Raw genomic sequence first — 13619 nt, 5'->3', positions numbered from 1 at the left:
GGAAAATTATTTGTCCCTATTTTAATAACTGATAAAGATAGTATAGTTTAGACTAATTCAGGCTGTCAAATACATGGGAGAAACCTTTTAAGTTAGCTGTGTAATTAGGTCATGTACAATTTCCACCAGTAAAATATCCAAAGAAATATTAGTCATTGTACATGAAAGTAACATAGAGGTATGACAACATTCTCTCTATTGTGCATGTTGCAACCTGCCACGCTCAGATGTACATATCATATCTGTAGGGCGCCCCCAAATATTGCCCGTATATATTTGACGTGACAGACATTCATTATGACGAATCCGATTGTTGTTCAAAGGCGTCGGAAAAAGTACAATCCCGTTCCCATGATTCATTCGGTACAATCGAGTTCGTTGCATAGGAACTGTAGATACTGAATTCATTCATAATTTGGCTGAAAATGGGCTGCTTTGGAGATTGCTTTAGCGGTTTTAAAAAATCGGTAGGTATCAAAATATATTTTAATCATATATGTATTTATTATTATCGCGTTTCAATCGGTGGACGCAAAAGATGTTGAAATTTCTTCGTAACAATTCAGACGACACAAAGTAACGTCACACGATTATCCATTGGCGATGACATGATTAGCATTAGATTGTAAAAAATAACATACTTGTGGTTGAATTATTTTTAAAGTCATTAGTTAGGAAATGACAGAGAACATAATGATTTACAAGAAACCCAATAAAGTGAATCCAAACCAATGTAGAGGCCTTAAGGCAAAAGAAGATTCATTCTTAAAATGGGTCAGGGAAGGGATGTGGGTTGGGGGTTGGGGCAGGATTAGATTGTAAGAGTGTGGTATATTGCAATATGTATTGGCTAGATGATGAGAAAGGAAATTATTTTGAAATTTGATACCCTATGTTATACACAAAATAGCGTGTAATACAAACTTTGTACGCTAACGCATAAACAAAGCGATGTTTTACACATTATAAAATAATATATTACCTATATTTTTACATTATTATTTACATCATGCAAGCAATCTAATGATCTTAAGACGTCTAAACTTCGACATTAACTTCTAACGATAATTTACAAAGAACGGTACGATAAATGAAACAATTTATAGATATACTGTATGTCAGAGCTATACAATCATTCTAAGATATTAGGAGGGGGCCTTAAATTAAGTTTTATAAGGGGGATTATAATTTCTTCCTATGACACACACCGTTTATACAGATTTTGAGCATATATTATTAGCTTTATCACTTGAGCTATCTCAGTATACATTACAGAATATTTGCAAAATTCTACCGGGTTTCTTTTCATATTATCAAGATTTCTTCTACAGTCTAAATGATATATTGTTTTGTAAAATATCACCTATGGCTTAACGGGTATCTCACACTTCACAACTTAAGAATCAAATAAGATATTTTATTGAACATAGGAAGTTTTTGATAAATATGTAGATATCATAATGAAATACTGAAAGTAATCAGTGGGAGATACATGACATTGCCTGTGGCGATATCACTTTCATCGCCATGGTGGTGATATCACTTTCATCGCCATGGTGGTGATATCACTTTGGAACAGCATTCTTTATCTATTTAGGAAGCATATCAGCCTTTATGTATGCTATTTAGACCCGTATTTCCATATTAAGGCTCTTTTCTCTCTCCCCCAGACAATACAGAGTAGATTTTGATTAACTGTTTATAATCAGTTTTCCAACTGAATCGTTTAAATTGTCAGTGACCGATCTTACATGACCTGTTGTTGTTTGATATTCTGTTTGTTATACTTGTTACACTCAAAGACAAACGGTACTTTTTACTCTTAATTACCTAGCGATTTTAACTGTCATCATAATCAGGCTCATGTGTGAATACGATGGAGAAATACGACATTAACTAGTGTGGATTACAAGCGGAAATTAAGTGACAAAATTTGAGTGCAGAGTGTTACCGAAATAGACTGCAAGCTTGACAACACAAAAATTATGTTGAAATAACACAAACTGAATCAAAATTCTCCTAAGTCAACTCATGATTATTAGAATGTACGTATTAATGATGTTACCCTCTGAAGTCTTTTGCACCGATCTGTCAAATTTTTACAGTACGCCTACTCCAGAATTTGTGTAAAATATCTCTTTTAAAATTAATTTTATTAGTGTAGTTATGGCGCTGTCGATCGCACCTTCGAAGACACTTCACTCGTGAAATATTTCATATTTCCGTATATCTACTCAAACAATATATATATATATATATATATATATATATATATATATATATATATATATATATATATATATATATGAACGTAGATATGATACGTATTAGTTTATGTAACATATTTTAAGAATAGCAAAAACATCTTATAAAAACCAATGAGATCTATTTCAATAAAGTTTGAGATCTCTGTACTTGATAAATATTAGTTTTATACATAAAAAAGAGTCATACGATTGCGATAAATATTAATTATTTCTTGGACGGATCGAGATTTGGTTTAATTAGGTGTTGTGAATCAAGACAGAACAGGAAAGCATCAATTTGAAGGTATGGATTAACGGGAGATTACTATATTATGATCTCTGCATTTATTATTATTTTTTAAAATTATTTTAGCATATTTAGTAATTTCTATGGAGCATATAATATTTTCAGAATTTATGGACAATTATTTTAATGTTAAAATATTTTGACAAAGGTCCTTGATCATGCTGTATTTGCAGTGTGGTGAGTTTAGAGCCAGACTGAGCAGAAAGTTCAATAGGGGAAAGGTTATTTCCCAAGGAACAAATGACGTAGGTGAGTACACTGCGGTATTATTTTGTAGAACGGTGAAAAGTAAAGTAGGTTTTTTCGAAAATGGTGAATGATGTCTAACATCGTTCTTGAAACGTCAAGACTTGGATACAATAATTTTTATGCGTATCCATTAACTATTCCCATTATTATACATATAAAAAATGAATGCACCACCCATAATAACTTTTCAGTGGTCCAAATTACAATTAAATTAAACATACATACTTGTTCAGTGATAACCTTCAAGTAGTGTGATCTTCAGAATCATAGTGTAGCAACAAGACAAAGGCATCAACACTTTCTAATTGCATTTATGGTTCAGCACTAGTGGTTTTCAGCATTACAAAACGCGTGGAAGACACAGGACAAAGTTGTTGTACAAGTCTCACGATGTACAGGAAGTTCACATGCCCGTGCAAGTGTACTTGGATTGGCTATTATGAGTCATTAGTATCAGAAAAAAAACGTATTGTCTGAATCAGACAGCTGAGGAAAATCGCTGATTTCATGTACTTAGGAAACATACTGCAAACAACATCAAGCATACAAACTGTGCCTGTCCTTGAAATACGCACACATTACTTTTTTTCTTCTCGATGTAGACTTAAAAATAGATTATATGTGTGTGTGTGTGTGTGTGTGTGCTCGCGCGTGCGATCACAGTTATTAGCATGTTTTTATGTAATTTACCTCTAATGTTTAGACATGACCATACAAAGCAAGCAATCTTCTTTTCACTTCCGTAAAAAGGCCTAGGTGTGCAGTTTTTTCTCAAACCCAAACTAACCGTCATCATTTACATGTCAACATTATGAAACCGAATGTTCTATAAACCATCTGGTCCATTTCTTTTTTCGTAACAAGAATTCTCAGTAGGCTGAATCAGGACAATAACATGTATTCAACCTTTAAACCGTGTGAAAAATTCATAAATTCCAAAGCTGAACCTTAAAACAAATTTGAACATTCACCCATTTCAATAGTTCAATACTAATCATGTTATTTATAAAAAATAAGTTATACATATTTTGCCCGTGTGGATGCTACACTCCTTGAGCCAGTAACGTTAAATGTAAAATTTCCAGATCCATCAGGAGACATGGATTTTGTCTGTATAATTGCTTAGTAAAGGTAATGTGGGAAATCGCAGTAATCAATGGAATCAAAAGCTAGTAATATTGTTAATCGGCGTCCAGATAATTGTAACTAAATTTTAATAGGTAATTGGAATTCTGATTCTGACCTTCTTGCTCCATATTCTCCTGCTGCCTAAAAACAGCCTTTCTCTATCTGAATTTGCGTCTTAATGTTGTGCTCTTTTGGATAGCGTTTTTCGTTTGTTTTCAGATGTAGACAAGAAAATGCTATCAACCGGGACTTAACAATTCTTCGAATGAGGTCAAATAGTCAAGTGATGGACTAATGTTTGAATTATCAAGTTTGTACTGAATGTGGATTGGAACATATAGTTTTAGGTAGACTAATAATTGTTTTAAGCTGGTCTGGGCTTAACGCAGGGACATAGAATAAGGAATTATGTTTTTTTTCTCTCTCCCTAACAGCTGCATCTGAGAAATTACAAGCACAAATTAGTCAACCCAAAGTAACTGCATCCTCTTCAGAACCTGAGGGGAACACAGGCAGAGAGGAAAGCAGGACCCCAGAGGCTCTCAATCGTGAGTGGTTAAATGGTTTATATGTTCTGCAGTCACCAAACTAAAACGGAAAATGAGGAGAAATGGAGGTTTGACTCCAAAGATCCATGGCTGCTTAATACATTTTTATTTATTTTATTTAACATTTGGTTGCAGTAATCCAAATAGGTTTATGATAGAGACTATTTCTTAATACAATTTACCTACTTGCTTGTTTTAAGGTTGAATTTAAACAAACATTTATGATACATTTTCATATTTTATTAAATTTCATATGCTATACAATATTAAAGTGATGAAACAATTTACAAATCTTGAATTATCAAATTATTTAATAGGAAAAACTTGTGGCCCATACATTGGTTTTGTGTGTTACAGAAGTGGTTGAAGAGTTTGTAGAGTACGAGATAAAGAAGATAAAGGCATTGTGTCAGCTTGAAAACGACGTGATCTCAGAAGAGTTGATGGCTCGAGGAGCCACCATTCATGAGATCAGTAAGTGGAATATGACTTGATATAAATTCAAATTGTTTTTCTACAGGTTTAATAAAGTTTATTTCAGGTCTTTTTCTGAGCTAATATTCATTTAGAACAGATTGATAAAAATAATTAGTGACAGTTCCTCCAAACTCTTCTTGTTTAGCTGACATATGCTTTTAACATTTTGTTTTTACATGGTGTAAATGGAACCGGATTCACAATATACATATGTATGTGTGTGTGTGTGTGTGTGTGTGTGTGTGTTACTGGGGATTTACCTATAACAATCACCTGTTGCTTACATCAAAGCATCACTGAATTATTAGATTACAGCATGAGCAAGCTTGATAAATTATAATGAGTTTCTAATATTTGTAGATGAGGCAGCTCGTAAAGAGAAGAAAGATGTAATGACCACAGTTGACATATAAACATATCTTACCCCCTAAAAAAGATAAAAGGTTAGTGAATTAATCTTCACTAGACTTACTTTCAATTTGATTTTAGAGTTTTTGTACTGGCAGATAATGAAACATATGTATTGCTGTATCAATAATGGAAGTATTTTGTTTTGGAAAACAAGATATATTGATATTATTGTAGGATTGATAGATTTCCTGAAAGTTAAGTTTCCTTTCTCGTTTCTAAACTCTAATACTATAAAACGCATTATAGTTCAGCTGGCATCTTTTAACAAGCCAGTTCTTGTTGACCTAATATCAAGACCACTGTTTTCTCAGGTTGAATACGTGACTCTTAAGTAGGAATGGACTAGAAGAAAGATGGTGAAATATTCTAAATGGGATGTGTTTTTCCAAGATTAAATTTAGCTCTAGGGGTGTGTACACTTAGGAATATCAGAAACAGTGAACATACCATTTTAGCAAAAATCCAAGTGCAATCCACATAAAGATGGCCAATGTTCTATGGAACCATTGTTTTTGTATTCTGTAAATTCTCAGTAATAGAGACATGAAAATTAAAAACGTCAGTTTTAAGTTCCATCATTATAGCACAGTTGGTTTGTCACCGTACACTGACATACATTACATCTAGAGACTGGTCTCTTTGTATGTTTTTATGATTGTCGAGTTGAAGTTTTTTTTCCGGCTAAAGAAACTCCGAACGAATATAAATAATATCATTCAGAATTCGTATGGTATGTTGGACTTGTTCAATACAAATTAACACAAGATCGCAATGACATGACTCCACGAGAAACTGTTATTAATGGTCCTCTTTTCTGTTGTACTCGAACAGCTCTAACTAATCTGCGTGCTATTTCTTCTGAATTTCGTTTTATTATTATGTATCTAGAGAATGTATATGAAGATCTAAAATGTTATCTAAGAAACAATCGTGATTTCCTTTTGAAAATATCTTCTACATTAGTGGGAACAATATCTAAGAGAGATTACCTCAATCAGGGCAAACAATAGTAAAGGGAGATAAGCAGAATATGGTATAATTGACATTAATTTGAGTTTCCTTCCATGATAAAATAAAGCTGATATGAAAGGCTAGTGGAATAGTATTTGTAAGACCATCAAGTTTGTTACTGTTTTGGGTAATACACATTATATCAATTAGGACTGAATATGATATTAGGCTATAAGCATGGGACAACATAAATGAAATGAAGTCATAAATGGGCAGCAACTGAACATTTTACTCCCAAGTTCTTAAATAAAGATGAGAATTACAAATATAAAACTCCAAGGCTTCCTTCGATGGCAATAACAGATGGAATAGGGATGTAAGAATGGAGTAAAGAAAGACAAGCTCAAAAGAAAGAGAGTTCGAAAGTTTACCGTATAACTATCGAATTGACAAGCAAATTATATCCCATTATTTTGACGTACACGAGAGCAAAATTTCAAGGTTTGCAAAACGAAGCTAAGAAATTAAAGAAAACGATTTTTCAAAATATCAAAAACAATCTCAAATGACTGACAAAGTTTTAAATGATTATATGTTCATAATAATGCGCTTGTCATCTTTAAGAGAGAAATAATTAGGATGGTCTTAATTTCAAAGACAAATTTTCTCATTACATGCTGTGGAACGAATTTCAAAACGTGGGAAACTGTGTTTCTTTTCAATCATTGACATATCATTGAAGTAATTTTAGTACTTATAGTCTCTATATTATGCTAAAGACAAATTTATTATGAACCTTTGAAGTGGCATGAATACTGTAGCAAATTTATTCCATCAGTTGTATACATTTTGTCATCTTCCCAATTGTAATGTTCTTTTCATACTTGTAATGTCACTGAATATTGTCTTTTTCTTTCTATTTGGCCATTTCTCATTTAATATGATACTGAACGAAAATTAGTCAATAATAGTATTCACTTTCTTTTCCAGATTTTCGTTCATCGATTTTTACGACCGGCACTGACTGCCAACTTTGTGAAATGTGTACATGAAGAACCGAAGGGAACACAATAAATGCTATTTTGGAAACTAAAGAGAAGAAATAATAACCTGCAAATGTTATGTTCTGTTAAAATATACTGCTATGTGATGCTTTGTTAAACCATATTGCTATGCGATGCTCTTAAACCATATTGCTAGTTGATGCTCTTAAAGGATATTGTTATGCGATGCTCCGTTAAAATATATTGCTATGTGATGCTCTGTGAAAACATATTGCTTTGTGTGATGCTCTCTTAAAATATATTGCTATGTGATGCTCTCTTAAATTATATTGATATGAGATGCTCTGTTAAAATATATTGCTATGTGATGCTCTGTTAAAACATATTACTATATGATGCTCTCTTAAAATATATTGCTATTTGATACTCTGAAACCATATTGCTAGTTGATGCTCTTAAACCATATTGCTAGTTGATACTCTTAAACCATATTGCTAGTTGATACTCTTAAACCATATTGCTATTTGATACTCTGAAACCATATTGCTAGTTGATACTCTTAAACCATATTGCTAGTTGATACTCTTAAACCATATTGCTAGTTGATACTCTTAAACCATATTGCTAGTTGTTGCTCTAAAAGGATATTGTTATGCGATGCTCTGTTAAATCATATTGCTTTGTAATGCTCTCTTAAAATATATTGCTATGTGATGCTCTGTTAAAACATATTGCTTTGTGTTACTATCTTAAATTATATTGATATGGAATGCCACGTTAAAACATATTGCTATGTGATTGTGGGTGGGGTTCTTCCAATATAATTTAATTAAATTATGATGAAAGTTCCACCCTGGCTCGTTAGGTTAGAAAGTTAAATTAGTGACGAGGTAGATTTACAGCTCTGAGCCCCCAGTCAGCTATGCGGACGGTTAAATTATAGAGAACACGAAGATGAGATTCAATCAATAACAATTTAATAAATTCGATAATTTAAAACGATAACTTCCAATCACTCGTCTTTCCTTCGACCAAGTGACAGCCTAATTCATCCCGTGATTTACAGTGTGAGTTCGATTTTCCCCCTGTCCTTGCATCTACTCATCTCTTTCTTTCCCGCTAATTCCTTCCTTCTTTCCGTTCTTCTAACTCCTCCTTTGTCTCTGTTTCCCTCTCTACTATCTCCTCCTCCAATTTCGCTCCCAGACTTCAACTTCTCCTTTCTTCTCCTTTCCTCCGTCTCTCTATCTGAGACTACGGGACCAAACTGTAACTGGTCTGTCCCTCTAAGCTTCCTGTGAAAAACCACAAGGCGTTAACATATGTTTTATCGAATCTCACCTCACACTATACCGACAATTAATCATCAGGTAAGGCTATCAGGGTTTCTGTCACGCATGCGTACACATCGAAATTCCCACACACTTCTTGCAGGGTAAACAATGGCGTAATAACACGGTATCAGCGAATTGTCATACAGACATCAATACATTGCGTCAGACAGTATACACACATATATATTTAATCTCATCGTACTACAATCTGATAACAATCAGACGCATGTCTGAACATTACAAATATTCAACAATGGCAAAATCTGTAATCATATGAACACATGTGTTAGTCTACTATAAAATACCCACATAGCGAATTACAATATTAACTCTTACGGCGGCTAGCAAGCTATATAATTCTTTACAAATATCAACTCATTTCTTCAAAATATGCAAACATATTAACAAAACAAAGTAATTATTCGTACTACGATTCTAGTAATAATAAAGTATGCATGCGACCTACAATTAAAATGCAGTCGCATTCCACAAAGACCGAACAAATATCCCACTGACCTTATTTGAAGCTCTCTGTACTTAGAATTTCCTGCTCTAAGATTTTCCCGCCAATAACGAATGGCTATTCGGAGTTACGCTAACCTCCCCTCTGTGTAATTTCTCTCAGCGAACTAATTCTTGCCGGAAGAAGCGGAGATATCATTCTACCCAAATCAAGGTCTCTCCCCATCTCGATTCTGATTGGGTGGCGCTGTGACCCTGTCCAATCGTCTTAGCGGCCAGTTCAACCTGTCTGTCTGTCTGCAGGGAAAAGAAGTTAAGACACTCCCACTTCTTCAGGCAACTTCGTTTGATCTTGGACAAACATTTCCACACCTAGGTGATAATTAGCTATCTGTGACTTCGCAACTCCGAGGTCCGGCTCTCCACTTCTAGCTACGGCAATCTTACGTAATGGATTAGTGCTAGCCTGCGGCAATGTTTAACATCAAACAATGGCTTGTCAGAATTACTTTGACTATACATGTTTCAACTGGGCTACTCTGGGTCGGGGTAAACATGACAGTGATGCTCTGTTAAAACATATTGCCTTGTGTGATGCTCTCTTAAAATATATTGCTATGTGATGCTCTCTTAAATTATATTGATATGCGATGCTCCGTTAAAGCATATCGTTATATGAAGCTCTGTTAAAACATATTGATATCTGATGCTCTGTTAAACATATTGCTTTGTGTGATACTCTCTTAAAATGTATTACTATGTGATGCTCTCTTAAATTATATTGATATGCGATGCTCCGTTAAAACATATTACGATATGAAGCTCTGTTAAAACATATTGCTTTGTGATGCTCTCTTAAAATATATTTCTATTTGATGCTCTGTTAAAATATATTGATATGCGATGCTCTGTTAAAACATATTGCTATCTGATGCTCAGTTAAAACATATATATATGTGATGCTGTTAAAACATATTGCCATGTGATGCTCTGTTACAATATATTGATGCTTTAATAAAACCTATTGCTATGCGATGCTCTTAAAACATATTGCTAGTTGATACTCTTAAAACATATTGCTAGTTGATACTCTTAAACCATATTGCTAGTTGATGCTCTTATAACATTGCTATATGATAATCAGTTAAATCATTTTTCTATCTGATGCTCTGTTAAAACATTGTTATGTGATGCTCTTGAAACATATTGCAATGTGGCGCTCTTAAAAAATACATTGGTATATGATGCTCTGTTAATACATTGCTATGTGATACTCTTGAAATATATTGCCATATGGCGCTCTTAAAATATATTGCTATCTGATGGTCTGTTAAAACATTGCTATGTGATACTCTTAAAACAGATTGCTATGTGATGCTCTGTTAAAATATGTTGCTATATGATACTCTGTTGAAACACATTGCTATGTAATGTTCTTAAAACATATTGCTATGCGATGCTCTGTTAAATATATTGCTATGTGATACTCTGTTGAAACTATTGCTAGTTGATGCTCTTAAAACATACTGATATGTGATGCTCTGTTAAAATATATTGATATATGATACTCTGTTGAAACTATTGCTATGTGATACTCTGTTTAAACACATTGCTATGTGATGCTCTTAAAACATATTGCTATGTGATGCTCTTAAAACATATTGCTATGTGATTCTCTGTTGAAATACATTGCTATGTGATACTCTTAAAACACATTGCTATGTGATGCTCTGTTAAAATATATTGATATATGATACTCTGTTGAAACTATTGCTAGTTGATGTTCTTAAAACATACTGATATGTGATGCTCTTTTAAAATATATTGCTATAAGATGCTATGTTAAAACACAGCGCTATGTGATGTTTTGTTAAAAACATTGCTATCTGCGGGTCTAAAAATTTTTTACTGTGATGCTCTGTTAAAACATGTTGCTATGTGATGCTCTGTTACAATATATTGATGCTTTGATCAAACCTATTGCTATGTGATAATCTGTTAAATCATATTGCTATATGATGCTCTTTTAAAACATATTGCCATATGATGCTCTGTTACAATATATTGTGATGCTCTTAAAACATATCGCCAATTGATACTCTTAAACCATATTGCTAGTTGATGCTCTTAAAATATTGCTATATGATAATCAGTTAAATCATATTTCTATCTGATGCTCTGTTAAAACATTGTTATGTGATGCTCTTGAAACATATTGCTATGTTGCGCTCTTAAAATATATTGATATATGACGGTCTGTTAAATATATTGCTATCTGATACTCTGTTGAAACACATTGCTATGTGATGCTCTTAAAACATATTGCTATGTGATTCTCTGTTGAAACACATTGCTATGTGATACTCTTAAAACACATTGCTATGTGATGCTCTGTTAAAATATGTTGCTATATGATACTCTGTTGAAACTATTGCTAGTTGATGTTCTTAAAACATAATGATATGTGATGCTCTTTTAAAATATATTGCTATAAGATGCTATGTTAAAACACAGCGCTATGTGATGTTTTGTTAAAACATTGCTATCTGCGGGTCTAAAAATATTTTACTCTGTGATGCTCTGTTTAAACATGTTGCTATGTGATGCTCTGTTACAATATATTGATGCTTTGATCAAACCTATTGCTATGTGATAATCTGTTAAATCATATTGCTATATGATGCTCTTTTAAAACATATTTATATATGATGCTGTTAAAACATATTGCCATATGATGCTCTGTTACAATATATTGTGATGCTCTTAAAACATATCGCCAATTGATACTCTTAAACCATATTGCTAGTTGATGCTCTTAAAATATTGCTATATGATAATCAGTTAAATCATATTTCTATCTGATGCTCTGTTAAAACATTGTTATGTGATGCTCTTGAAACATATTGCTATGTTGCGCTCTTAAAATATATTGATATATGACGGTCTGTTAAATATATTGCTATCTGATACTCTGTTGAAACACATTGCTATGTGATGCTCTTAAAACATATTGCTATGTGATTCTCTGTTGAAACACATTGCTATGTGATACTCTTAAAACACATTGCTATGTGATGCTCTGTTAAAATATGTTGCTATATGATACTCTGTTGAAACTATTGCTAGTTGATGTTCTTAAAACATAATAATATGTGATGCTCTTTTAAAATATATTGCTATAAGATGCTATGTTAAAACACAGCGCTATGTGATGTTTTGTTAAAACATTGCTATCTGCGGGTCTAAAAATATTTTACTCTGTGATGCTCTGTTTAAACATATTGCCATGTGATACTCTTAAACCATATTGCTAGTTGATACTCTTAAACCTATTGCTATGTGATAATCTGTTAAATCATATTGCTATATGATGCTCTGTTAAAACATATTTATATATGATGCTGTTGAAACATATTGCCATGTGATGCTCTGTTACAATATATTGTGATGCTCTTAAAACATATCGCCAGTTGATACTCTTCAACCATATTGCTAGTTGATGCTCTTAAAATATTGCTATATGATAATCAGTTAAATCATATTTCTATCTGATGCTCTGTTAAAACATTTCTATGTGATGCTCTTGAAACATATTGCCATGTGGCGCTCTTAAAATATATTGATATATGACGGTCTGTTAAATATATTGCTATCTGATACTCTGTTGAAACACATTGCTATGTGATGCTCTTAAAACATACTGATATGTGATGCTCCTTTAATATATTGCTATATGATGATATGTTAAAATACATTGCTATGTGATGCTCTGTTAAAAGTATTACTAGCTGCAGGTCTTAAAATATTCTGCTATTTGATGCTCTGTTAAAACTTATTGCTATGTAATGCTCTGTTACATTATATTGATGCTTTGATAAAACCTGTTGCTATCTGATGCTCTTAAAACATATTGTTAGTTGATACTCTTAAACCATATTGCTAGTTGATGCTTTTAAAACATATTGTTATGTGATGATCAGTTAAATTGGAAAGCGCTCTTAAAATATATTGCTATGTGATGCTCTGTTAAAACATATTGCTATCTGATGCTCGATTTAAAGATATTGATATTGATGCTCTGTTCACTTATATTGCTATATGATGCTCTTTTAAAATAAATTGCTATGTGATGCTCTTTTAAAACATATTGCTATTTGATGCTCTGTTAAAACATATTTATAATGGTATGGTTCACGGCTGGTTAATAGTTCAATGCAAATCCCTGTTGAAAAACATTTCTATATCATGCTCTGTAAAAATATATTGCTATCTGATGCTGTGTTAAAATATATTGCTATGTGATACTCTGTTGAAACACATTGCTATGTGACGCTCTTAAAGCATATAGCTATGTGATGCTCTGTTAAAACATATGGATATGTAATGCTCATAAATTATATTGCGATGTGATGCTCTTTTAAAACATATTGCTATCTATTTGATGCTCTGTTAGAACGTATTGCTAATGGTATGGTGCATGGATGGTTAATAGTTCAATGTAA

The 13619-nt window shown here is 32.8% G+C and overlaps 1 protein-coding gene and 1 long non-coding RNA gene across 3 annotated transcripts; one reads left to right on the top strand and one right to left on the bottom strand.

Annotated features, from left to right (window-relative positions):
* Nucleotides 1–373: 373 nt before the first annotated feature.
* LOC149782004 (uncharacterized) lies at nt 374–8169 on the top strand. Of its 2 annotated transcripts, XM_089933407.1 has the most exons (6): nt 374–467; nt 2727–2802; nt 4365–4478; nt 4836–4952; nt 5316–5398; nt 7308–8169. In XM_089933407.1, the coding sequence occupies exons 1-5, from the start codon at nt 426–428 to the stop codon at nt 5366–5368; spliced, it is 402 nt and encodes a 133-aa protein (XP_089789533.1). In that variant the 5' UTR covers nt 374–425; the 3' UTR covers nt 5369–5398; nt 7308–8169. The 2 variants fall into 2 exon arrangements, with proteins under 2 accessions (XP_089789533.1, XP_089789532.1); XM_089933406.1 differs by lacking the exon at nt 5316–5398.
* A 112-nt stretch (nt 8170–8281) lies between these two features.
* Nucleotides 8282–10132, bottom strand: LOC149782003 (uncharacterized). Its single transcript, XR_016414196.1, has 2 exons — nt 9172–10132; nt 8282–8616 (listed from the first exon to the last, which is right to left on the bottom strand). It is a non-coding gene; the product is annotated as an uncharacterized LOC149782003 (long non-coding RNA).
* Between the last annotated feature and the right edge of the window lie 3487 nt (nt 10133–13619).

This window comes from Sinohyriopsis cumingii, chromosome 15 (genome assembly GCF_028554795.1).
Source record: "Sinohyriopsis cumingii isolate HCF-2022 chromosome 15, ASM2855479v2, whole genome shotgun sequence".
NCBI classification, from domain to species: domain Eukaryota; kingdom Metazoa; phylum Mollusca; class Bivalvia; order Unionida; family Unionidae; genus Sinohyriopsis; species Sinohyriopsis cumingii.
The sequence above is the reverse complement of the archived record's forward strand: the minus strand, read 5'-3'. Positions and strand labels throughout refer to the sequence as shown.

What these genes read in the sequence shown, in the direction of transcription:
- LOC149782004 (XM_089933406.1), top strand. Translation starts at nt 426, where the DNA reads ATGGGCTGCTTTGGAGATTGCTTTAGCGGTTTTAAAAAATCG. An exon ending in CCAAGGAACAAATGACGTAG is followed by an intron (nt 2,803 to 4,364) that starts GTGAGTACACTG and finishes TCTCCCTAACAG; the next exon opens with CTGCATCTGAGAAATTACAA. An exon ending in GACCCCAGAGGCTCTCAATC is followed by an intron (nt 4,479 to 4,835) that starts GTGAGTGGTTAA and finishes TGTGTGTTACAG; the next exon opens with AAGTGGTTGAAGAGTTTGTA.